The following is a 27,112-nucleotide window of genomic DNA, read 5'->3' as shown; positions in this document are numbered from 1 at the left end:
CTTATTACAGTCTCTGCGTTCTGAACTCAATATAATGGTTAGTTTCCTCATGAGTTTTTCTGTGGTATTTGTTACTGTGGTGTGTGAATACTTTTCAGGTGCTAATGAATTGTCAGTAATTTAGCCTGGAATGTGGGTAGGTGCCTTTTTACATTTCCAATAAATCCTTTAACTCTATTGTTTTGTGTTTGGATGTGAGACTTTCTCTCTCTCATCTTTTCTATCCTGTGTCCAAGAAACTTCAGTCTGAAGAAGTTTTATTTTGAGGGATGGGGATGAGGGGGAAACAAGCTTTTTAAAGTTTCATTTTGCAGTGGATTGTTGTCTTACAAAGCAAAAGTCACTAAATCAGAGCATTCCAATCAGCTGAAGTATGTTGCTTTTCTTCCCTCTCACTGTCCACCACACTCAAAGTTCTCTGGTTCTCAGGAAATAATGGCAGAAGGAATGTAAAAGAAACTTCATTTCTTGTTTTGCTTGTTTTTTGTTTTATTACACTTAATATGCAAAGCACAATTACTGTTGGCTCATCTAAAATGCTCAACAGTTAGATAAGGAATCTCAGCCAACAACCAGAAAATAATTGGAATATTGTTTAATAACAGAGGGGGCTATAACTAGTGGCCAACTATGAAAGTCTGAAATACTTTCCCATAAACACACAGGTGTTATGAGAGGCAGAAATAATATCTAAGTTCTCCAGGACAGCCCTTGGTTAACTTCAGCTGACAGATGCTTCTTTCTTTCTAAAATTACATATTTTAAGTTCACACCTTCTTTCTTCTACGTTTCAAATATGGTGCTTAAAAAAAATCTTTTAAAGATTTTTTTTTTATAGTGGAAGTAGACAATTCTGAGTCTCCGATTTGTCCTTCTGCACAACATCAGTTATGGCATTTTATTTAATTTCTGCTTTGAGTCTAGTGACTTCTGTGTTCGTGCATGTGCTTGAAACAGAAGAACTGTGGTTAATCACTGATCTGTCTAAAAATCCTTTTTGGCAAATGTACTTAAAACTAGTTAATGTTGTTAGTCTTTTCTGGCATTGCTAGTTTGGATTAATTTCAGGTAATGTAACTTGACCTAGAAAGAACTTCAAAATCTTAAATTTTAAAAATCAGTCTCCTGGACAAATATTTGAGGAAAAAATTACTTGTGTACTATTTCTATTTTTATTTATTCTGGATAGTAAAAACAGACACAGAGAAACTAAAAGCTGTCCTGACCATGGAGTAAGTCACTACGTTTGTTAGTATGTTTTCAGTTTCATCTTCCGAACACCACGCGCTTTCTTATTCAACATTTTAAGTATTTTGTATATTAAATAAATAAATATTAAAGTATATAAAAAGTTAAAAGACCTGTCAGAGATTGCATTCTCTAAGAATGCATTTTTTGGAAATTTTGGTTCTGTTAGGTTCTGAAACCCATACTTAAATTATTTTTTTTAATGGTTTATGTCCATATAGAATTGTGGAAAATTTTTGTGGTCTTGTGGCATTGCATATTAGAGTACACATTTCAGCTAGTAAAAAACTTCGTGCAGCTGTTAATACCACCAAAGAACAGTTAGAGAATTACTGCTTTTGCTGAAGAAATTTTTTATTAATATTGCATTCCATTTTGATGATATCCCCTGTGGACACGTGAAAACAACTTTTAACAAGTAAATTTGCTGTCACCATTAACTTCTGTATTTTTCACTTTATGGAATTCCCTAGGGAACTTGGCAACTTCGATGCTGCTACAGAGAGCTTCCAGAAGGCTTTGCTGCTAAATCAAAATCATGTTCAGACATTACAGCTCAAAGGAATGATGCTTTATCATCATGGTAGCTTAGATGAAGCACTGAAGAATTTTAAGGTATGTAGTGTAAGACCCACTTTAAATAAGAAATCAAAATATTTTAACAAAAGTGAGTATACAAGAAGTGTTTAAAAAAAAAAAAGGCAAATTCCAAGATTTACATTCTGAATGCAAATAAGAAAGTGCATTTGAATTAAAATGCAGTTTAAGTCTGTCATAAAAGATTTATTAAAACCTTGGAGTTTAGAATTAAAAATGAAATTTGGCTAAAACTAAGATACTTCCTCTACTTTATGAATTCCTGAAATCATGCTCTGGTTGAAATGTTTTATCTGTTTTTTGAAACTTGTAATTGTGTTCTAACTAATAACTTTGGGTTGAAACTTAAATGTTTATTTGTACCTGGGGGAAGAAAGGATTTAGTCATCTTTGTAATTTTAAGCTTAAAAACAAAATTTTACAAAGTTCCATTTTTGCAATAATAATTTCTGAGGCATTTTCCGTGTTTTGAAACAACTCACACTATGTAGTTATTCACTGACCTTGGGGAAAAAAAAGTACATAATTCCATAGGTAAATAAAATCTTGCCTCTTTCCATGGACATTAAGTAACAGCTTCATTTTGCAGGCAGAACAATAATGATATAGACGTGGTTAACATTTGCTTTTAAAACAATAATTGAAATGAGATGTGGACATGACTATATCCCCTTTGAATGCGACTGTGCTTATTCTAAGGAGAACACTTCCTTAGTCATTATGTATTCCTCTTGTAGAACACAATTTGTAGATACTGGTATAATTGAAAAGATGGTTTAACTTTTAAGACAGAGATGTTCCTCTAAAGAGATGTAATTGTTAGAAAAAGAATCAGAGCATTGTTTAAATGAATGAGTATCAGTTTGCTATGTGTTTAACATACAGTAAATATTTGACTAAAATAATGAAGTGTACTAATGCATGAACTAATGAAGATATCACACCATTTCTTCAATCCATATGTTGAACTAGTCAAAAAAACCACATTAATATAATGACTGGTTTTTTTCTAGTTTCATTCAACTAATGAAACTAGACCTGTTATCATTAGTGCAAACACAGTCTACTTTCATAACAATTAGTGTGATCAAAAGCATATTTGCACTGGCAATTCCTTTTCTTTAGTAAAGCTGGAAGTATTTTTCTTTGCTAGCAATCTAAGTGCCCAGAAGAATTTGAAAGAGAACTTTGGTGGAAAGTGCTTCTTAATAATCAGTAAATCTTTTCAGTAGGGAAGGCCTTCTGACAAAACAGGTTAGCTTATTTGAAGATTCTCATTCTCTGTTTCTTGATTTGTGAATGCTTTATTCCTTTAACCTTCTAGAGGTGTCTACAGCTAGAACCATACAATGAAGTATGCCAGTATATGAAAGGACTCAGCCATGTTGCAATGGGACAGTTTTATGAAGGCATAAAAGCTCAGACTAAAGTTATGTTAAATGATCCACTACCAGGCCAGAAAGCCAGTCCAGAATATCTGAAAGTGAAATATCTCCGAGGTGAGTTGATTTTTTTTGCTTTAAATCCTGTAAGAACCCTGAAAGTGCAAGTGTGCTTATAATTATGTCAATTTTAAGGAAACATTGTACATCCTGAGGAGCACAATAGAGTGTGTCATCCAGAAAATGTACACACTTGTTTGTTCATGCAGTTAAAAGTCAGCACCGTAAACCTGATGCATGTTTCTGTGAAATGGTAAAGTGGTACTTAGCTGAAGTAGGCTTATGTCTGTCTTGGAAATTAGCTAATAACAAAACTTGATTATTGAAGAGTAATACCTTATTTAAGTTATGTTGGATAACCGACAAATATATAATCTGTTTTCTGATCTTATATAATTACAGAAGTAGAATGATCATGCGAACAGTATTTAATTTTATTTCTTTCCTCCAGAGTATTCTAGATACTTGCATGCACATTTGGATACCCCTCTTACAGAGTATAATATTGATATAGATCTTCCTGGAAATTTCAAGGACCACTGGGCCAAAAATCTTCCTTTTCTTATAGAAAATTATGAAGAACAGCCAGGGTTACAGCCACATATAAAGTGAGCAATTTTATTTTTTTTTAAGCCTACTCACAATGCTTTTTTTTCTGCTTGACTTTTAAAAATGTTATTCTGAGGCACTTATACTGTGGAAATCCAGTGAGTGTAGGTTCTTTCGAAAACTGTAGCAACTGGAGTTGATTCAGTTCATAAAAGAGGAAGAATGATACTTACAATGACTTTGTTTCAATTTGATTTTCACATAAGCAATATTGTTTCACATCATAAGCTTTAATGATTTACTATTCTATTTTGTTTTCTTTGCAATCAACGTTAAGGCATTGAAAAGTTTGAGATGCTGAGTGCAATGCTATGTAACACCCTTACTAGTTTCTTGCTATGTGTTAAGTTTTATTTTATTTTATTTTTGTTAGAGTTGTAATTTCTCAACTATTAAGTAGATTTGTTAATAACAGATGGGTTTCACTAGGAAAAATATTCTCCAGAATAATTTAGATAACCAATATTTTAGGGGCAGCATAATATCAGCTAACAGAGCAGGGGATTTATTAGACTAGTCCTCAGAAATATGCACTTAAAGGAAGGATATCAGTTTCTCCTGATGTAAATGAATTTCTAGATATATTCTCACTTAATCCCTCTATGTAAAAATAATGCTGAGTTAAAAATATATGGCTTTTGTGTTAAAAAGATGGATTCTATTCCATATATGCAAGAAGCTTTTACAGAATTAAGGGATAACTTGCAGAATAAGACTTCCAGTTTCTATATGTATTCTTTCCTTACTTAGTGTTGAGGTTCCTCAGGTAAGCGTGGCATTTCAAGAAGGTGTGTTATTGGTTAACTTTTAGTGCCAATTACTATGAGAGTCTGAAGATGAAATAGTTTTTGATAATAATAAGATGAGTAGAATGAGGATTTGATTTGAGATAGTGTAACTGCCATATACTGTGTATGTTTAGTGAGGTGGAAAAAGAAACGAGTGTCAAAAAGTCAGTTTTTGAGTATTTCCCACATGAACAGTATGGATTACCAGACGAACAAATTGTGTTTTATAACTTCCAAGACCTATGTTGCCAAGTTATGTCTGATGTATGTTTTTCTCCTCTGTAAGAGATGTGTTATTTCAGAATTTTGAAAGCTATAAGACTGATGTGCAAGAACTCATATGTGTAGCTGATCATCTGGGTTCCATGATGCAGTATGAGACACCAGGATTTCTTCCAAATAAAAGAATACATAGAGGTATACTGAAAAAGCTCTGAACTTGAGAATTAAAAAATTAATGTGGTTACAATTTAATGCCATGCCTTTGCTACCTGCAAATTGGTCTTAAGCTCTACTCATTTCAAATACTTATATAAAAAGTTAAAATGAAAATAATAATTATATCAGCAAATTTCCTGGAAAAGATGATCTCCCAGTTTTTATTGATATGGGCATTTTTTTTCTGTAAATACATCACTTCCCTGCTTCAGTTTTCCTGTCTGTACAAAAATAAGTGTGTGGTTCTGATTGCTTTTGTGTTTTTGTTGTTTGTCCTTTTCTCCTCCTCCTCCCAGCGATGGGATTGGCTACTTTAGAAGTAATGCAAGCTGTGCAGCGGACATGGGCAAACTCAAAAGTTCGGATGAATGGGAAAACCAGACTGATGCAGTGGAGGGATATGTTTGACATTGCTGTGAAGTGGCGAAGGTAATGATAAGAGAGAAAACAAGCCTTAATATGTAATAATGGTGCATGGTTCAGTTAACCAAAGGGTTGTAGTCCGAACAGGTAGAACAATTGTTATTTCTTTGCTAGAAACAGGTAAATAAACTAAAGGGAGTCAGTCTTAACCTATATACTTGAATGTATCTTTGTGCATATCTTGATCCAGTCTGAAGAACCCAATGCATTCCATAAAGGGCTGTGTAACAATAAGTAATCTAAATGAAGAACTCAGACTGAGGCATTCTGGGGTTAGAGGGATTCTTTACTTGGTGTGCTGTTTCATTTTGTGTGTTTTTTTTGTTTTTTTTTTTTTTTTATTTATAATTCTTCATGGAAAAAGGGTAAACTAAAACAAAAGTGTGTTGCTAATGTGGAGAGGATGGATGAGTGTTTTGGTAGGTAAACACAATGTAAGCAGCAGTCTGTGACAGTCAATACTCAACATTTGAACTCTTTATTTTTTGTGTGATTAATTCACGTGAAATAATTCACTAAAATTGCAGTAATACAGCCATGTAACGATGATCAGATTGGTCTCATCTCATCAGGTTCCTCAGTAAGAAAAGTTACTATCTTGGACTCTATAGCTAAGACCAGTGGTCAATATAACTTTGCATCCTGTCAACAGCAAGAGCTAGTTGAAGGTTCATAAGAAAAAGTGTAAGAGTAAAACAAGTGCAAAGCAATCATCCAGAACAGTTTCCCAGTCTGTCATAGTTTTCTGTGGCTTGTGCATTTTATTGAGTCAGAGGTGACCAATAACGTACTCAGAGTTGTAGAATCATAGAATGAGGCAGCATTTTTCTGCTGTTATTCTGGCAGTAACATCTGTGAAGAGCAAGAAGGAATTGAGGCATGTTTGATTTTTTTTTGAGTCCAGAAAGACAAAATACAGCAGTCACCTCACTTATATTGGTTTAATTCTTTATAGGTTTTTGGTTCTTAAAAATCTCCCCTTAGTTAACACCTGTGCATTATAAACTAACATACTGTGCAATGTCAAGCTCCCTGCTGCAGACACAGTATTCAATTTTGACATGAAAATTCCCGCAACCTTCCGAGCAGTTAAGGCAGAGGTGATTCAGAGGACCTGGGACTAGACTTGCCCACATTTTTAGGTCTTATGCTTTGTGGGGATTTATTTTTCTTAATGCATCACTAATACTGAACTTATTAATACTTAAGGTGAGCAATTCTGATGCAAAAAATTCTTCCCTAGAGCAAGTGAAGGCTGTCATAGGAGGAATCATGTATACCTTTATCAGCAGGAAGACATACTTGTTTGTGGATTTAATGGGTTCTGTTGGCAATGAGAATCAGATTTTTCTTTTGTTTTATGTACCCTAAAATGGAATAATTGTAGGCACGTTTGACTGAAGAATCCCAATTACTGTAGGGTAACTAATTTTCTTTGTTTATATGATAGTAGCAGCTAGGGGCCGCAGTGGAGTCCCTATTATACTTACTTTTTAAAGTAAAAAACAGTTGTGTTGCAAAGAGTCTATGTTCTAATAAAAGGCTAAACTAGGTAGGTGAAACAAACAAGAGGGTGAGGGAGAAATAAAGTAATGCTAGTGTTAATAGTTCTTGTGCAAATCAGTGAGATATAATGAGCCAATTATTAGTAACAATCAGACTGATAGCCACTCCTTAAAAATAGATCTGCCAAAAAGGTGTTTGAAGTATATCAACAGCACTAGGAAAACCTCTGTTTTCACTGCCTGTGCTGCTGTTATTAGTTTATTAAATGAAAGACGCAAGAAGCAAGCAGCCTCATTTTTGCACTATGGAATTTAAAACGAGGCGAAAATTAATACTAGCTACCATTCTGTAAGTAAGTATTCTGATAAAATAAGAGGATGCTTTAGGTACAAGGAGTGCACTTCTGAAAATAGTCTGCATTCCCCCTTTAAAAAGAAGGGAAGGGTTGGGAATTACATTTTCTGGTTGATGCAAAGCTTTGAAAGACCACAGGACATATTGCAACTTTGTTTGAAACCCTTACTTTTTGTGAGCCAACCTCTAGCTACATAAAATGCTTATAAATTCTTTTCTTATGAAAACCCTATGTACATTTCTTTAAAAAAACAAAAAGCATTTTTTGTGACTTCTGAATTCTAGCTTTTGCGAAAAATTGTGTGAGAGAACAAAGTTCAATTAGAAATTTTACATGGAGTGAAATGTACCAATGTTAACGTCCTTTGTCTTTGTAGGATAGCAGACCCTGACCAGCCTGTGCTTTGGTTGGACCAAATGCCTGCCCGAAGCCTTAGCAGAGGTTTTAATAATCACATTAATTTAATCAGGTATGAGAGTTTTGCCAAACAGCTTTTTCACACACACTAAGGCACTGTACCAAAACTTACTGGTTGTTCATGAAACAGCATGCACGTTAAGGACATATGTGTCCAATACTATATTATTTACTTTAATGTGTATTTTTTATTTTCTATTGGAATATTTATTTATTGTGCACTCTTATTTTTCACTGATGACATTTTCTCTTCCTCCTGGATTTCAACTGTACAACTGTTTACAGCAAGATAAAAAGTAGTACCTGGAAGGTGCATATTTTTACATACTGTTTTTAATTCCCAAATGATCTTTTTTTTTTTTTTTTACATTTAAGGTAAAGTTGATCACAGCTGTTACTACTGCAGATGATATTTCTTGAAGACAGTGGCAATTATAATGAAACAGAGCTGTCTTATTGCCTTTATTCCCAATTTATAATAGGGAGAAAACAGTTTCTTTAGTTGTTCTCAAAGTAGGCTGAATTAAAGCAAAGGTGACAAAATAAGTAATCCATCAAAGGTAATAGGTGCATTTTCAAACAAAGCTCAAACTAAAGATTGAACCACTGTTGTACGTTCCATCTTCTCCCAATCTGCAAGACTCAGTATTGCACTCAAGGTAGTGCTACCTCCCACAAAGTGGTAGAAGTGTGAGAGACTCAATGTGGCAATGTGGCAACATCACTGTCAATCACAGGAGCAGAGTGTTTGTAACTAAATATGTAGCCAGATTACATCTTTTTTTTTTTTCTCCCCTACTATGGGAAGTATTGAATCTTTGATCTGTCATTCTGCTTTCATATCTACTTCTTCCTTTTTTGAGAATGTGCTTGGAAAAAGCAAGACAAGGAAGCAAAGCCTTCTCAAGAATTTTAAAGTAAAAAAAGTGATATTCTGATGTTCACAAATGATGATCACTACTGATAATTCCTCCACGCTCGTCCTACCATTCTACAAGGCTCCCCTTTACTTTAAGGAGCGATGGCAATGTAGTTTTAAACTCCAAATTGCAATTGGTGGTTGCCCTTCAGGGATGTATTCATTATTGGACAGTCTTAGGCTTCTGTCTTCCCTCAAGTCAAGTGTTACATTTGGACTCCAAACTCTGTCCATCTTTACTGCATTCCTCTCTACACACGTAGGCTTCAGCTGAAATCACAACAATCTATTCTTTGAGACAAGGGTGTCTCCCATACTTCATCTGTTTCTGTCTGTTTTTATTTTAAAATAGGAGAGGGGAAAACTTAATTCTTAGGTAGTCTAAGGTGGCAGAATGCAAGGACATTAATATAACAACACTTGATTACTATGCTGAAAGCATAATCTGAAGAGTGCACCCTTGTTCAAGATCTCTGTCAGCAACTGTTTTTCACTGAGCAAAGTACAGTAATTGCTTTGCTCATTGCATTTAATAATTGGATTTAATTGCTTTACTGATAGGAAAACAAAACTGACAATTTACTGTTCCAGTTATTGTGGTGGTTCTGTAGAAATTTAAAATAAGCATTATGAACTTTGAGAATGATAGGCCTGCAGTTTTAATCTTTTGGTTTTGGATCAGCCTTGACTTTTGGAGATCTCATCAGTGTTTTGGTTGTGCATATTTTGACAGCAAATTAATGATTATCAGGGAGTTACCATTTAGGGGCTTTTTTTAGAGGGAACACTAGATCTGAAGCAGCCTTAAGAGTTGATCATGGTTCAGTACTGGCTGCTGACTGCATCCTTTTTGATTCTAGAAAGCAATACTTGTTTGATGATTCTGCACCCCGAGTAATAGCTGTTTTCCTTGGTTAGCTTCCCATAGTGGTTTGTTTCTGCTTTTGGATTCCCTCCTGATGACTTCACATGGGGCTTACCCCCATCTGGAGTACTGCTTTCAGCTCTAGGGCCCCCAGCACAAGAAAGACATGAAAGTATTAGAACAAGTCTAATAAAAATGACTTTCTCTAATAAAACGATTTTATCTAACAATAGAACACCAGCCTTTTGTTCTTTGTTCCAAGGGAATAGGATAGTTAACAGTTCCTGAGTTTCTAATTTGTTATGGGCCCTACTGACAGAAGCTCAAATAATACTTAGTAGAATATGAACTTAGTAATATTTTGACATTCTGGCTAATGGCATACATTGTCTTGGAAGCATGTAAGAAATATAACTGCAAGTACTGGGTGTAGTTCATACCGGTAACTACTATTTCTTCAGTTGTGCTGATTCAGTGTCTTACGGCACATAACATTCAGTATTCCTATTTTGCATCTGTGTAGTTTATTTGGCAAAAATTAGGGCTCGGTAGCTCTAGAAGGGATAGTGGAGAGCGTAGAGGAGTAATGTTTTAAACTAGCTAGCCACTGAACGATTTGAAAAGTGGAACTTCCTTTCATTGTTTTAGTATTCACGACAGATGTAGTCAGGCTGAGCTCATGCTGTCTCTAGCTTGTTATAAGTTGTACACCAGTAATTTCTGTGTGCAAAAATACTTGGATTGGGTACTTGTCAACATAGGCTTTTTCTTTGCCTCAGAAATTGCATTTACAGTCCACCGTTGAATGATTTCTGAAAAAAAAAAAATGTTTACATGTGGAGACACTAGCATTCAGTGAGTTCTGAATTCAAAATTATTTTCCGGAATGGTATAGTGATTGAAGAGTGTCAGGAAACAATTTTGTTTTCATTTGGAGAGCTTTTAAAAGAGGGTATAAGAGAAGTCTTGTACTTCACTGTGTTTAATGGGCTTCCAGATCTTAACAGTCTCAAGATACTGGATATTGCTGCTACTTTGTGGGTCTATACACAAGCACAACTCTGGCTGATCTCTTTTCTGGCAAATGATCAAAGTTACCAAGTTTTATTTAAATTAGAGTGAAAGTTTGAGTTATTTCCGTAGGCAAAACAAGGATTTGGGATCAGCTAAACATTAAGGATACACTCAGTGTTCTTACCAAAAAAAAAAAAAAAGAAAAAGTAAAGACGCTCTCTGGAAGAGTGCTGCTTTTGAAGTTTTGGTAGTAGTGCTTGTTCAACAAGGAGAAAGTGGTAATATACAGAAATTAAAGCTGACCACCCACTAAAAGTCTTTTCTCAGTACTGCTGCTTCTAGGTGGTAGCCTTATGGAATGATAGGTCTGGTTTGGATGCATTTTCCAAGATGCCACTTAAGGAAAATCCAGTTCCTTATTCTGACATGCTTCTGCCTGTTGTACAGATTTTTTTATACAGATGGAAAATGATGGGACGTACAACAAGGGCAAATTATGCACAGAAATTTATCTTCATCCTTTCTCTTTCTATCTCTCCCTCCCTTTCCTTTGTGCAGATTATTTATGTGTTCTAATTCTGTTCAGGTTTTTAAAGACCGATTCTGCAATTACTCTGAGACCAGGCCTACTAAAGTGTGAGGTGGTGGAGTGAGACATTAGGGAGTTAAGCTGACAAAATCACTTACTCAGAGTGAATAAAAGCTAGGTGTGTACACCTTCCTGTGATTGACAGTGGTTTTGCTTCCTCAGAGAGCGATAACATTTGCTTTATAAAATCTTGTTTTGTAGACTGGGAGAAGAGGAAGGACTCCTACAAATGCAATAATGGTATGTAATTTTTCCTCTCGGAGTGGTTATAATACTAGCAGGTTTTTATCAGGTTTTTATTTATATTTTTTCTTAGTGTTCTATGGGGGCAAAAAAACTTGTTTCCTTATTCAACAGTTAGTACTCCTGTTAGGAGTCAAAGCAAAATTACTTCAGTAAGTAGGTGCTCAGGTGAGTAAAGAAAACTGTACCTGGAAATGTGAAAACTGTACATGGAAAACTATGTTAGAGCATATTAGCACATCTGTTCACAAATAAGTAAAATGGGGAATGTTGGTTCTCAAAGTAAATCAGTGTGCACACATAATTCTCTCAGCTCTGCAATTTCTACTAGTCTAAACAACTGTCTGAGAAAATTCTATCCTATTACAATAGATAATTATCATATAGATAATGGATATACAAAAAATGGGAGAATACCCATGAAATGCAGTTTATCTGAGAACAACTGTACCAATACATGAATTTTTGCAAGTTCAATTGGGAATCTATGTCCAAAGTTGGGGATGGGCAATTTGCCATTTCAGAAAAAAACTCTAATTCTTTACTTCAATCTAAGAGCATCTGTGGATAAAATATTGTCAAATTTTAATGAACAATGTTTGCCTTAGCCCTGGAATGTTGGGTTGAAAAACAGGACTTTAAAGAGAAACTTTCCTTTTGTTTTGTAGGGGCCAGGTCATTAACATGCGGTACCTGGAGTACTTCGAGAAAATTCTGCATTTTATCAAAGACAGGATCCTTGTTTATCATGGGTAAGCTTTTGATTTTTTTTTCATTTCTCCCTGCCTGCTGCTTCACTCCCCTGGTAATACTGATCTGAAATTTACATAGTGATTAATTTCGGAAAGTCCAAGTGACATTTCCGTAATTCTATGTTCTAGTTTTCTTAGTGTCTATAGCTGTTATACTTCCTAATAGAAATGCAAAATCCTATTATTTGCCACTTAACCTAATCAGAAAAATATTGTCAATTATAGTATACTTCTAATTAAATAATGGTATTAAATTTCTACCCACAGTTTTTGCATGAGTGGGTCTTAATTCTTTCTATAAAATATGACTCATTAAAGATGTCTTCCCCCCTGGTAGAACGGAGTACAGTTCCTGGTAAAATAGACTATAATTTCCTCTGGATATTAAGATTAATTTTTTTAATAGAGTGATAAATCCCACCTTTTGGAGTGAGGAGAAGGAAAAATAGAAGATAGGGAAAGCAATTTTATATAAAACTGGTGTTTGGCAAGTAGTTTTATCAGAACAGAAAATCTTTACTACCTGTTACATAGATGGGTTTGTAGACTGTGCTCAAGCAGAAGATGGTAGTAGATCCTTAAACAGAAGAATGTGGATAATCTTAAAATTGGCGTTTATATCAATTTCAAACTTTGATCACTCTCTTATGAGTAAAATATCTTCCCAACCTGTGGCTTATTTGTGACAGCAATATTCTGACAAAGTTAATAAATAAATAAATAAATAAATAAAATAAAATAAAAAAATTAAGAAACTCTTAAGTCTTCTAATTTTTCTTTGGCCTGGCAACTTCTATTAAATATTACATTCTATTATTCTTTGTGCTATGTGAATACCAAAAATAAAAGTACAGAAAAGCTTTATAACAATTGAAAACATTAAAGTTTTAGAACATATTTGATAGCTGCTGATTCATAAGCTTTGTAGTAACTGGAAAGTCTGTCTTCCATTGAAAACTTTTCCAGGCTGAGCCAGTAGCCTTTGACCTTGAACCAGAGCAATTTGTGCAGTGGTTTTAAAATATACTTCAATTCTTAAAATCTGTGTACAGTCATAAATTTTAGAGAGCTGGTTCAATAGGTTTCTTCACTATCCATCTGTGCCTGCACCTGTAATATATATGTTACATTTGAGGCTGCACAAATGCACACATTTTGGGAAGAGCATTTCTAACAAAACTATTTTTTTTCTGTCTTCTCTCATTAACAACCCCTGCCCACACATACACACAAGCACTGTTCAATGTTTCAGAGTGGCCAACCACAAATAAGATAAATTTGAACTTTGAAGTTGAGGATTGAAACTGAAAAAATAAGCTGAGATGATCTAGGGTGGAAAATTCTTTTTGAAGAAAGTGACTCTCTTGTGCTAGAATAGGTGACCATATGGTCAAGTATGAAGAAACTCCTTTTCAGAAAAGAAGTAAATACCTTTCAATAACTCATTGTACTAACCATTGATATGGCTAATTAAGTTAAAGCTAGATGGATTTCCAGAATTGTTACATGTTCAACCATTGTGACTCCATATTTGATCATTTCTTTTTCTAGTGCTAATAATCCAAAAGGACTATTGGAGGTTCGAGAAGCTTTGGAAAAGGTACATAAAGTAGAAGATCTTCTTCCCATAATGAAGGTAAATCAAAGTAAACATTTCAAAATATGCTGAAAATAATACAGCATATTATGGGACATATCCAGTTCCCCAGAATGTAACAACCATGAAAATGGTTAGAAATGACAAACTGGAAACACTAATTAAAGGTATTTCTGCCTTACCAGCCAGAAAGGTTTGTGGTCAGATCTTTTGTAATGGTCTGACAGCATGTGTGTACAGTATGAAGGAAAAAATTGAAGATATGTCTGAAAGATCAAGAACAACATGGAAGGAACAAGTTCATTTGGTGAATCTAATGTGAAACTATTGCAACTAATGTTGCCTGTAGTCACTGATAGCCAACCTGAAACTGTGTTTTACATTCTTGTGCTCTGGAAAAGGAGTGAGGGAAACCTGCATTTTTACTACTTGCTGGTGACGGTATCTGCAGAAAGACAGTGGATCATAAGGCGTGCCAAATGAGTTATATTATGATCTCAACTTAAGCAATGAGACTTAAGCTGGATTTAAGTAATGGGTTTTCCCCTCTCCCTTCAATCCTTTCAAATTACTCTAGGATGACCCTTATGTAAGTATTTGGGTTTGGGGAAACACCGTTACAAAGTATTTATTGCTAAAAGATTGAACAGAACTTCATTTAGAATAGAATAAAATTTGGGAAGGAATATGTATTCCAAATAGAGACCAACTCCTAACTTTCTGTTGGTATGTCTGCATTGTGGTTTCATGGACAGATACCAAGCTGTTGCTGATCAGTCACTCTGACTGATTGCCACAGAACAGTTCCTCAGAAGATTTGTTTACCTTGCTGCTACTGCTGATACACTGGTTTTGAATTTCCTCACTTGTGCACTATAGGTATCTTCACAGAAGCCACATGGCTCAAGCACTGAATTTTTCTGTGGCATTTTTAATAGGTTTTACAAATATAAGGGTCTACAAAATTCAGAGTTTTGGAAGTCTGTCCTTTTTAGATTCCTGTCTTGTCCTTGGCCTTTGAAGAGGAATCCACACGAATACCAGCTGAACCTAAACAAACTTGTGATGAAGAGACTGTAGATATTGGGGTGGTTAGGAGATTGTGTTGCATACTGCCACATGAAAGTGCAAATAACAGCCCTGTAGAACACTTCTTATGGCTACTATAGAATCATAAGCCAGAAAAAAAGTGAAAAGAAATCCTATTACTGGAGTTAAAAATACAGGTTATTCCAAGACAATGATGAAAATGTATAAACATAGTGGACTATACATAACCTAGTTTGTTATAAATGTTTCTAAGAACTGGCAGCAAATGTTTTTCTTGGTTTTCATAACCTGTACGTTTTGCTCTGGTTTGAATCAACTGTATCCTATTCTGAACTGCATCTAAGTGGAATGCTATTTCTCATTAGAGGCTTTTAGATTTGTTTCTTTAAAAATAAATGCGGATTCTCTTTAAACATAACATTCTGGATCACAAGTTCTATCTTAAAATAAATAATTGTCCTAGTAATTCATTCAACACTATTGCACAATAGTCATTAATAGTGCCTGTATAAAATAGCTGCCTGCTAATATTGACGCAGTTTGGTTATTCAGATAGCTGAGGAATGTTGTATGTCAAAAGCTGGGCTTTTGGCTTTACTTAAATACAGTTTTGCCTGGTTTATACAATTCTTTGGCTACAGTGCTACATTTAGATAATGTAGCTTTGTAAAATTCTTAAACTCTGTGATATTTTTCCTTCTGATGAGGATAAACATTAATTGAAATTGGATCACAGTTAACAAAGTGTTGCTATGAGATTGTATTCTGGAATCCACAGTTAAACTAATACAGCTACTTCTTAGTGTAAACATAAAAAGCAGACTTTCAGATTCCTGCTTTTGCATTTACATTGTTACACCAAATGGTTACTGTCAATGTGCAACTTGGGGAGAAATCTGTACAGTTCAAATTACAGTTGCTTTTCACACAAGGCAGTTTTATATTCACTATATAGTTAAAGTTGAATGGTAAAATGCCTCATTCGGTACTTAAGATTTCCATCCAGTAGCAAATGAAGAATGAATGAAATAATGTAGTTGACAGTAACTCTTTGTACTGCTCACCCAGCTTGTCCACTTTCATTTCTTCTCCAGTTTTAAGTGATTCAAAACAATAGAGGCAAATGTCTTTTTGCATTTACTCTAATATTACTTTTCTTTTTCTCTTGAAAGCAGTTTAACAGTAAAACAAGAGATGGGTTTACTGTGAACACAAAAGTCCCCAGCCTTAAGGATCAAGGAAAAGAATATGATGGATTCACGATTACCATAACAGGAGATAAGTATGTTTTCAGGGGCTCAAATACCTTAAGTAATGATGAAGTATTGGCAATTTATCTTCGCAAATGCCATTTCTACTTGCATCAAGTGGCTTTTGTTTTTCACTGGTGACGTTCTTGCCACCATATTTTTAAATTCTATTTCAGCACTTCTGATTCCTCTTGTGTCCCCTGACAGAGAGGGAATAGGAAAGTAATTGTGGAATTCAGTTGAGATGATTCTCTAACATAAGTGAAGAGACACCTTGTTATTCATTTTAAAATATAAAAAGCCTAAAGGAGGAAAAATGCCATTCTTTATCCATATCAAAATACATTTCTTGTTGTGAGACCTTGTCTTTTATCGAGGCTGAGAAGTCCTGAATGGAAATTTCTTTGATCAAAGCATGGAAAAGACTCTTCTATTTGGATTTTGGCCTTTTAATTTTCTGTATTTTTGAGATGTTTGCAGACCTGTTTCTGCCAGTTTAGACTATGTTATTTTTCTATGAGGATATGCTCGGGTGGGACCTCAGGCTTATCTCATTGAGTGAGATAGCAAATTTCTCACTGTATAGATGCTGACTACTTGTCTTCTCAAAGAGCGTTAATCTGAATCTAATTAGAACTAATCAGAAACCCCTTCCAACTACCAGCTGAAAGATTAACTAGACAGCTTGTGCTGTTGGTTTATTATGGGATTTTAAATTCTGTGCATTGGATTTTTTCCCAGAACTTGAGTGCTTCTAACGCTGGGACATGGAAGTTGAACTTCTATTCTAAAGTGTTAACATATTTCCTAACTTCTAATTTTACATTCTAAATCGTAAGCCTGTATACACTGAAATGAAACAAAACATGCCTTCACTATTTTAGAAAGATATTTTGGTATTAGTAAAATGGTATACTATATACTTCTTACAAATATTCTTCTATATTAATCTGTTTTAATCTGTAGTTTGAAGTCATGTTTTTATACCAAAACAATTCCATTTTGGTAGATTTAAGTTTGTAAAGCTGTATTTTGCATTCTATACAGGAGTCTCAAAGCCAAGAATATGTTTTAAAATTGGATAGCATCTTGATGTATTCTTTCAGATAAACTTACAACATGGCAAAATGTTTCTAATTTCAGTGTTTGTGTTTATTTAAACTAAAATGGGGGCAATGCACATAATATAAAGAAAAATATAGGAAAAAGTTATGATGTAGTATTTAACTGTTACACATTTGTTACTTAGCCTGTATACATGCAAACAAAATAATAAATTATCTATGTTCTTGTTTAATCTGTTTGATAGAGTTGGAAACATATTATTTTCAGTAGAAACTCAGACAACAGAAGAAAGAACACAGCTGTATCATGCAGAAATAGACGCTCTATATAAGGATCTGACAGCTAAAGGAAAAATTTTAATTCTGTCTGCAGAGCTGGGGGTAAGGCTGTTTTAATGGAAACGATGAGTTCCTTGATAAAATTCTATTATGTTTTTATACCTTGTGTTTAACAGTCAATGTCTTAATACTTTTTGACAGAGATCTTAAGTAATAAAATAGACTGCTTGTTTAAATCCAGTTATGTCAAATATTATAAGAAATTACCATCATTCTGTCTGCTACTTAAATTTGCTCTGCTTTTCTGCAGTAATTGGAGAGAGTCCAGACAAGGTCTTGATATCACAATGTGTTCTGCTACAGAAGTAGTGGATATTTTTTTCTCCTTTGTTTGCACGGGTCTGTCATCACTGTTTCATTGTTCTGATAAGCACTACTTAAGATCATATGCAGATTTGGTTTATAGTGGCTGGATGTAAGATGAGAAGTAACATGGAGTCATGGAAAAAAAAAACACACTAAAATTGTGTTCATGTTGATTTCTGGTATAATGAGAATTTGACCAGATTTAAGCCTGCACTTTCCACTTTTCATCCTTTAACACAGTATAGGTAAACAGTTTCACCTAAATTTGAAAGGTATAATAAAATAAGTTGCTTATATATGTTAATCAAGCTTCAGCTTATATTTTTCACATTTGAAATGGTTATTCTAAAAGTAAGTGCTACAAGATTTTTCCAAATATATGTTCATATGTATAGTAACATCTGGATATTAGACCATCTTTAATTCTCTTTTTGTCTTTGCTTAGGAAGCAGATGCTGTGTGCAACTTGATCCTGTCATTAGTTTATTACTTCTATAATTTAATGCCACTTTCAAGAGGATCTAGGTTAGTGATTGTTTTTTATCACATCTGTTGTCTTGGATGCACACTGTAAAATGTTCATGTATTACAGTATCCTAATATATTTTTAATATGAAAAAAATAGAAGTTGGACTGTCTGTCCTGTACAGTTTCTTATTTTAGCTGCCATAATGATGAACACTGATTTTGTAGTGTTTTAAAAGCTAGCACGTAACTGCTGATAGTAACTATTCATAGCTGCATGTATATTTAAAATGACGAGTAGTCTGTATTTACGGACTTCAGCTCAGGGACTGAAAAGTGTCTTTTTTAAATTGTAACATTTGGGTTCTTAGTCCACATTGTTAGGCCACTGTAATTTAATTCAAAGCTTTACTGAACCATGTATTTTATATTAATTATACTTTGGTATACCTTAGGATAATACTTACTTTGCATTTTATTAAAATTTTTTTTCAGCTGTTAGGGTTGCCAAATGAAACATTAGAATAAAGTTTTCCATATTTATTTGATCTCTTCAACTGAAATTCTAGTTTAAGTCATACACGTAGCCAGGTTTGAATGTTACTAATCTCTTTTCCACAGAGCGCTTATGAGTTTTAAGCTTATTGATAAACACAGTTCAGTAGAATATAAACAAATAATCAAGAGACTTTCGTATCTTTAATCAGCCTTTTACTTTATCTTGCAGAATGAAAAGATTAAAGAAATTGTTTGAATTTCACAATTAAAAAAAAAAAAAGTTGAACAGATGGGGTAGGGGAATCCCTTTCAGTCCTACAGTGCCTCTAGCTCTGTTGCAGTAAAGTTTATAAACTTTTCTGGGCTACAGTAAAGCTTCTTGGAAACAGGAGTTTGCTCTGTATTCAGCTGTGTAGAGTTTTAAGAACTCACAGTTCTGAAATTATAATTCTGACTACTGTAGAAACTGTTCTGCAGTAATTAAACTTCATAGGATCTTTATTTCAATGGTTTTGGAAAGGAAGTGATTTCACTTTTTAAGTGTGTCGCACTTTATTTCTAAATTTGTTTCTCTGTAACTCTTGCTAGCCTTCTGTGAAACAGCAATATACACAATTTTTTTTTTTTTTGTAATCTAATAGAATGCTTTTTAAAGCTATTATTTAGTATAACGCTTTGGAAAGACTTTGACTTTTTTTTTTTTTTTTTTAGTGTAATAGCTTATTCAGTGATCATGGGAGCACTAATGGCAAGTGGAAAAGAAGTATCAGGAAAAATTCCTAAAGGAAAGGCAAGTATCAAAACGCACTGCTTCAGCTTTGGTGGAGGAAGTAATGCATGTAAACTTGAGGAAGAAGCTGTAAAATGAACAGAAGTTACACATTTATTTACTGGAGATGAGGTAGCTTGAGTGAGTTTTAAAGATTCCACTGCTGAACTGAGAGCAGGTGAGACTTAGAAATAGTATATACAGTAACTCTGCTTAGTCAAATGGTAGCAGCTTACGCCCCACAGCAATGACACCTTTGGAAGGGAAGCAGTTCTTGTATGCTGAGCTGCATTTTCCAGCTTTCTTTGAAAAGGAATCTGAGAATACTTAGGCAGAATTAGCAGCTCTTCTGGACACACAGCAGAAATTCTTTCTTTACTCTCAATGTATTCTTAAGTACTTAGGGCTTAGCAATCAAAAAATGTATTTGCAGTTTCTCGTAATATCTCTTCCTCCTCTGAAATCAGTTTAAAATGTAGTCAGTTGAAAGGTCGGATTTCATTTAAATATTATAACACCTTGCTCCACATCCATTTCTTTATTCAACTAATGGTCTATTAGCTGTATCACCTCCTCAGCATAAAAGGAGTGAGAGCTCCTCTGTTTCTTTAATGTATTGTCAAAAGAATCAGCAAAATTTCAGTGAGACTCATTGTTGAAGGAAATACCCTGTGCGGATAACTGAAGAAAGGGCAACATTCCCATCTATTCTAGAAAGTCCTGAAAACAAAGTCTGTCCTTTTAGTACTGAGTTTAGAAGGCTGATAACATTAAAAACAACAGCAAAAACATAAACATGGACATGAAAATAATATACACTGTACTCCTAGCTGCTTTTAAGAGCAGATAGCAAAAAAACCTTCAATTTCAGTGGGCTGCTAAGCTGATATCTGCAGTGTTTTGTAGGAGCCCAAACTAAGATTGAAAATTTACTTATGTGGAGTGTTTTTTGTTGTTGTTATTTTATTTTAATGCATATTCTTAGGACTTAATAAGGTAATGCATTTTGCTGACCAATTTTATGTGGTCAAGCAATGTTTCAGGTTTACTAAAAAACAGGATTTCTGTCTTACGGGAAACTTCAAGGCAATTCTTATGTGTGAGGCTTTTTAAAATTATTTTTTTCCTGAAATAGAACCTGAATTGAAACAAAACCATTTTTAGGAAGGTTTTCACTAGCTGCAAGAAATTGTTTTTTTCTAGTTGAATGAAACCTGGAGTTCTTGACAGATCTCTTAGAGCTGGTCCCAAGCTCTAAGATGCAATATCAGACTGCTCTGAAGCCAAAGATGTGTAGTTGTTAAGCGTCCTGTTGCTGCCTTGGAAGGTCTGGCAGTAGCCATGGACTGCGTATTATTTATTGTGGACAGGAATGCAAACCCACAGTCAGATTCAGTGCTTGGCATGCATGCTGCTTTTCCAAATTGTTTGGTGATGAGGGAGAAAATAGCCTGGGCACAGATCAGTTAGCAAGCTTACTTCTGTCCCACCAGGAACAGAGGAAACATTTGATAGGAACCCTTTCTTAAATTTAGCCAGAGTTCACTAAACAGTTTTAACGAAGCAGTGTCTTTGAGCACTGCTTTGCTGAAAACTTGCTATGAGCTGTAGATATGAAGTTTCCAGTTTTGTAATTAAACTCTAAAAACTTGCTGTGGAAAGAAATAATACAGAATGCCTGGAAAATCCAGTATAAGTCTACTATTCCTATGGTATGATATTTTGCAGATACAGTGTGTGAAAATGTGAAATATCCCAGTTTTATTTGTTAATTGGACATTATAATAATTTTGAAGATGGTCCATATTTTCTGTCACCAACTGAGTAGTATAGACATCTTGCTTAGAGGGAGAAACTGTATTATGTCACAAAAGGAAAGATACATTTTTAAAATTGAAGTTATCTATTAAGAATATTCAGGGATTAACTTCCTGAAATTACAGATCTTGAAACTTCTCTCATTTCTTAAGATCTCTTCAATTTTGTTGCATTTTCAGCTTGTTGATTTTGAAGCAATGACAGCACCAGGATCTGAGGCTTTTAGCAAAATAGCAAGGAGCTGGATGAACCTAAAAAGGTAAATCTTTTTTGTTCTGATGGTGGAAGAGGATGGGTGTGGGGTAGCAGAATAGGAAAGACTTTAAGTCAAATTTAAGCCTATGCTGAAGAAGTGATTTAGGCATGATGAATTTAGCAAATGATCCAGTCTATTTTTAACTTTCAAATCTTGTCTTAACAAATCCTAATTTGTAAACAGTTTCCTAGGCTAACAGAACATTTGTCTACACATCCAGTCATCATGTGTTACCACTGAGAAAATTCCTTGAATTAATATTTTCTTCATTTTGTCCAAAGGTATAATTTGCCTTTTTTTCCTGTAGTTGTTATTAATGAATCTTGAGATTGAGTGGAAAAAGGGGGGAGGATTCAACTTGGTGGTTCTTTCAATTCTTATGGATCTCCGACCTATACACTGAAAGCGATGTACTTATCTGTTGGTGCTATTTTAATTTGAAGAATAAGTATTTTCAAAGTAAATGGAAGTTTTGAATATGCAGTATTATATTAATATAACTGTATGACTTCTGTATTATGCCAAAAAAAAGTTTTGATGTTTCTTAGAGTGGTTTTTGACTACTGAACATACTAATTCCTTGTCAGTGTTACAGAACTGTTGCATTTGATTTGTCCCTTAGTGGATATTCCCCATACAAAATCTAAAAATGGGGCTAGAGACAAAAAAAAAAAAAAAAAAAAAAAAAAGTTTTAGTATCTTTCAGGACAGGGTCAAGTCACTTAAAGGGTGCTGAGAGAACTGACCAATGTCCTTACAAGGCCAGCTTTAATCTCTGAGAGGTCATGTGGATCTGGGGATGTTACTGGTGACTTCAGGAAAGGAAATATTGCATCTGCCTTCAAAAGGCCTGAAGGACAACCCAAGGAAACTAGAGGCTGGTCAGCCACGCTTTGGTCCTAGGAAAGTTATGGAGTCCTCTAAAACACTTTAGTCCCTCGGAAAAGTTACAGAGTCTCAACTTTGTGTAAAGGGACCTGTAAGTCTTGATAAATTGCAAACCAAATGTGAGCTGGCAGTAGGGAAGGCCAGCAGCATCCTGGGCTGCTCTAAATAGATTATGAGGATGATTTTGCTCCATTCAGCACTTTAGATCACACCTGCATCCAGTTTTGGGGCTGCTGGTACAGTAAAGAAGGATAAACTGGAGCAACTTGATGAGAGGACCACCAGGATGGTAAAGGGGACTGAAGCACATGCCCCAACAGGAGGGAATTGGGCTTACTTAGCCTGGAGAAGAGAAGGCTTTGACCTAACAGGAACTTCCCAGTTCCTGACACTACCTTTACCACACAAAAGTTATCTTTTCTCGTTGGAGTAAAGTCAGCTTAAGCTATTCCAACCCTACCTATGTGTATCTGACCCTCTCAGTTGTACTGCTGAAATTATGTGTGGGGATCCCAAAGCAAACCAGATCAGGAAACTAAATTTTGGTTTTGACAAGGTTATTTTTAACTGAGACTGTTTCACAGCATAGGATTTGTTGGCTCAACTGAGAGATGGGTGAGGAATGAGCCAGAGTGGAGAAAATGCTAAAGCTGGCTTTGCTTGATACTGAGAAAAGTATCTGTGGAACCACAGCCCAAAGAGCTGGAAGTAATTATGTGATGATAATTAACCTGGGGAGCTAATTTGTCTGTGGTATAGAAATTACAGTGCGTAAGGTAAGTAAGGTTTGAAGATTTAGAGCAATAAAACTCTGCTTTAAGTTCTGCCATTTCAGAAGGCTCTTATTTAGTGATTGTTTTCATTCTGTATAGTGAGGGCAGCTCCTGAAGTGAGGAGTCAAGAGAAGCAAGAACTGGTGGTGATCAACAGGTTCTTGGCTTCGAGTCCCAAATGTGTTGAAGCGTTTGAACAGAGATACAAGCTAATATGTTAACTTTCAGGGAAATTATTTTTAATGCAGCAAAAGATTAATATATTTTTTTTTTCCTTTTTCAGTATTTCACCTTCTTACAAGAGTCTACCATCAGTATCAGAGACTTTTCCTACCCTGAGAACGATGATTGAAGTACTAAATACAGACTCGTCTTATTGTCTAAAAAAAACTATAGCTGTTGTGTAATTTATACAAATAAAAGACCAAGATATGCTGCTCCCTAAATTATTTTGAAGGGGAAAATATGGTCAAACTGGGTTTATTGTTTGTTTTTTCGATAAATAGAGTACACAAACTTATTTGAGTAATGATCACTAGGAAAGGGAATCTTTGTGACCAGTAATATTAATAAGGGAAAAAAAAAAAAAAAAAGGAGAGCAGTTAATTTCTTGTATCCTGACATACTCTAACAAGAAATACAGCTGTTTGGGGGGGGGGGGCAAAATGAAGAGCAAAAAGAAATTTCCATCTCACTTATGTTCTGAATGCTCTGCAAGTGAAGATTTACTTTAAAAAAAGTGTATTGAAAATACCACCGTGCAACTTCCCTTTTAAATTTTTTTTTTCCAAAGCCTCTGTCTTCTGCATGGAAAACCTTGAGAAAATGTGTGAGTAATTGGTAAATACACAGGCATTTCATGTAATGTAATCCAGTGAAGGAACAGATGTCAGCTTAAAGGAACGGATTTTAGGAGAACATAATTTGGAAACAAAAACAAACAAATGACATTCGGGGTTAGCTTCTTGGTGAGTAAATGTCAAAAACACAGCAGCAGTGCATTAGTTTCTCTTTCCATATACCCATTGGTGGCGGTATCTGGCAAAAGATATCAACAAACTTGAGAGCATGTTGGGAGAACAATCTAGGGCTCCCTGGGTTGTTTTTGTTGGAAGGGGACTGATGGAAAGACCGACTTCCTGTAGGGTAGAGCTAATTCAGTTCAGACAACGTGAACAATACCATGAACCAATTTCTCATTGTCATAGTCGTATTACTTCCAGTGAGTCTTAACTGTATTGTACTCGTTTTACGTCTATTCCTCAGGTTAAATGAACTCAGAAAGGGCAAGCAATGTTGGGACAAATACCTAGTTTCCTCAGTGACTTCAGGTTTTTTTCTGCGTTGATATTCAACACTTCTGAAAACGTGCAGAACTTTTCTGTTTTAGATATAGATTTCAACTTGTTTAATATTGATGATCTAATCTGTTCTAATTCTTTTACTGTCATCTTTCACACAAATATTCTATATACTTTCTTCCAATTTTCCAGAGTTTAGGGCTTTGTGCAATAGTAACTATCTGTCCCAATCATGCAGCACAAGATAGTGTAAAGAACAAGTTATTTTCCAAGGGAGAGGTGAAAATATCCTGCATACACCTTTTTTTTCTGGCTACAGCATGATGCATTCCAAATTGCCTCTTTAATGGAAAAGAAAAAAGAAAAAAAAAAAAAGAAATGCAGCAAAGCCTCAAGGATGTTGATATACGTGAACTACTTTAATAGTGGGGCTGAAAATAGGGTGGATTATTGAAGGGAAAGTGCTTGTTGATTATTCCACACAATGTTATTCTGTATTGGATTCAAAGTGGGCTCTGTGTGTGTATGTATGCTCAGATGTGTGTAAGTCCTGGAGCAAGAAGGAAAAAAAAAAAAAAAAAAAAAGGAAAAGCCACAAGAGCTACTCTGAGTACTGACATCCAACTGGAGGACTCAATTTAAATTCAATATTTGTTAACTTGATCACTGGCAGCAGAGGACAACCATGGGTAGCTAGAGTCTTGAATGTTCATGTGGGTTTTCCTAGAGCTATTTCTAAATGAAACCTGAAAAGTGAATGTGTACTATGTCTACATTAGGAAGCAGCACATCCCACCCAGTATAAGTAGAACACTTCCCACACTATTAATTTCAGAGGTCTTTTTCTATACTTGTCTGTTTTGTGAACTGACTGCTCACTACATTTGGAATGCGTGTTAGCGATGCATCTTCTGGTTTGGACTTCTTGGATGAAACAACACGTATTCTGAGACCTTCCTGTGGTGGGAAAAAAAATGTGGTTAAGTGGAGAAGATGAGGAGATCCACTTCAAAAGCGTGCTCCTGATCAAACTAAAATGGTGATGCGTATCTATCCACAGGAACTTTTTTCATTAAGTCTTGTATTCTAAAATTACATACTGAAAATATTAGAGTAGGGAAAGAATGTGCTTTTCTTCCACTTAGCGCCTCTACCATCTGTTGCCAGAACGTTTTGCTGCCCATGTAGTATGTCTCTAAGAACAAGTGCTATTATAGTGTTAACTTCTAGTTAACAAACTAGAACTACTAGTTCAGTTGGAAGGAACCTACAAAGGTCAAGTCCAATCGCTTGACTACTTCAGGGCTAACTAAGATAAAAGCATACTGACGAGGGCATTATCCAAATGCTTCTTGAACACTTACAAGCACGGGATATCAACTGCCTCATTAGGGGAGCCTGTTCCAGTGTTTGTCCACCCCCTTTCTGCAGGGCTGCTCTCAGCCACTCATCTCCCAATCTGTACCTGTGTCCAGTGTTACTCTCTGCTAGCTTATGGTATTGTTACCGTACATGTAAGCAGAAGTTAAGTGTGAAGGCAGGAGGAAGGAATAAGTAGCATTAAAGATGTTTTTTAACCCTAACTTGGGTCTGTCTGAGTCGGTAGGTCTAGGATCTGTTTGTCTTTGCATGGAGCTTTGTGCTGGAGCTACAGAGATGTCAAGGTTAAATTTGATGGAAAAACTGACCCACCTCCCACCCAAGGGAAGAATCCAGTGTGCAGTATCCTGAAGCCAACATGTGTTCCTCAAGTATCAGAAGGCAAGTAGGCTGCCCATATCTGAGCACAGTTTGCTTAAAGCCTAGGATTCTCTGCTCCTGCTTGTTTGTAGGTAAAGTATTAAATACGTTCCAGTACATATATTTGATCAATGGGGTACAAAATGTGTATATCCAAAAAGCAAATCTAGGAAAAAAATGGCTAGAATCCACGTTAGTAGCCATTAGTGTGCTTCATTGTATTGCTAAACATCGGGAAGGCTTGGTATAACTTCGAGAAAGGAAGTGAAACTCATCAAAAAAATAAAAATAAAAAATCATATGCTGACCTAAAATTCATCAGCAAAGCTATAATAAAGGCAAATTTGACCATCTGTCTGGTGGGTACTAATGGGAATGCATTTTAAACTTTCTTGGTCAGAATTTACATTAAGGCCTAACTTAGGTGTTTCTTTCTAAGGGTAAAGTGAAAGGTAAAGCTTGTGAAGTGAAGGGTAAAGTTTGTGAGCTTTTATTGAAAGAATTGAGTTATTTCACCAAACTTTTCCTTGAGTACCTTTCCCTGCCCCGTTATAAATAAGCACTGTTTGCTTCTATGATGCTTTCTATTTAAAGGTCTAAAAGCTTCAGAAATATCTATTAGATATCATTTTGGGGGAAAAGAATCATTTTATTTCTACATAATGGGGAAAGGTTCAGTAAACAGGGAAAGATTCCTAAACTGATGCCTTGATTGTATTCAAGCACTGGTCTTTCCTTTAGACCTGTACATTTTATTATAATTCACTGATAAGGGGGAAATCTGTTTTGGTAT

At 35.1% G+C, this 27,112-nt stretch overlaps 1 protein-coding gene across 2 annotated transcripts in view; it reads left to right on the top strand.

Moving 5' to 3' along the window:
* Nucleotides 1-23,744, top strand: part of TTC13 (tetratricopeptide repeat domain 13) — a 37,653-nt gene extending 13,909 nt beyond the window's left edge. Inside the window, exons 10-23 of one of the 2 annotated variants that reach the window (XM_038177712.2) lie at nucleotides 1,722-1,863; nucleotides 3,170-3,344; nucleotides 3,739-3,895; nucleotides 4,971-5,101; nucleotides 5,419-5,551; nucleotides 7,783-7,875; nucleotides 12,122-12,205; nucleotides 13,757-13,841; nucleotides 16,028-16,134; nucleotides 17,412-17,547; nucleotides 18,257-18,336; nucleotides 19,486-19,564; nucleotides 21,541-21,620; nucleotides 23,562-23,744. In XM_038177712.2, the coding sequence (XP_038033640.1) occupies nucleotides 1,722-1,863; nucleotides 3,170-3,344; nucleotides 3,739-3,895; nucleotides 4,971-5,101; nucleotides 5,419-5,551; nucleotides 7,783-7,875; nucleotides 12,122-12,205; nucleotides 13,757-13,841; nucleotides 16,028-16,134; nucleotides 17,412-17,547; nucleotides 18,257-18,336; nucleotides 19,486-19,564; nucleotides 21,541-21,620; nucleotides 23,562-23,685 (1,606 nt within the window). In that variant the 3' untranslated portion in view covers nucleotides 23,686-23,744. Of the gene's footprint in view, nucleotides 1-1,721; nucleotides 1,864-3,169; nucleotides 3,345-3,738; nucleotides 3,896-4,970; nucleotides 5,102-5,418; nucleotides 5,552-7,782; nucleotides 7,876-12,121; nucleotides 12,206-13,756; nucleotides 13,842-16,024; nucleotides 16,135-17,411; nucleotides 17,548-18,256; nucleotides 18,337-19,485; nucleotides 19,565-21,540; nucleotides 21,621-23,561 lie in introns of both variants that reach the window. The other variant, XM_038177711.2, reaches the window with a different exon arrangement.
* Nucleotides 23,745-27,112: the final 3,368 nt, after the last annotated feature.

Source organism: Anas platyrhynchos, chromosome 3 (assembly GCF_047663525.1).
Source record: "Anas platyrhynchos isolate ZD024472 breed Pekin duck chromosome 3, IASCAAS_PekinDuck_T2T, whole genome shotgun sequence".
NCBI classification, from domain to species: domain Eukaryota; kingdom Metazoa; phylum Chordata; class Aves; order Anseriformes; family Anatidae; genus Anas; species Anas platyrhynchos.
The sequence above is the reverse complement of the archived record's forward strand: the minus strand, read 5'-3'. Positions and strand labels throughout refer to the sequence as shown.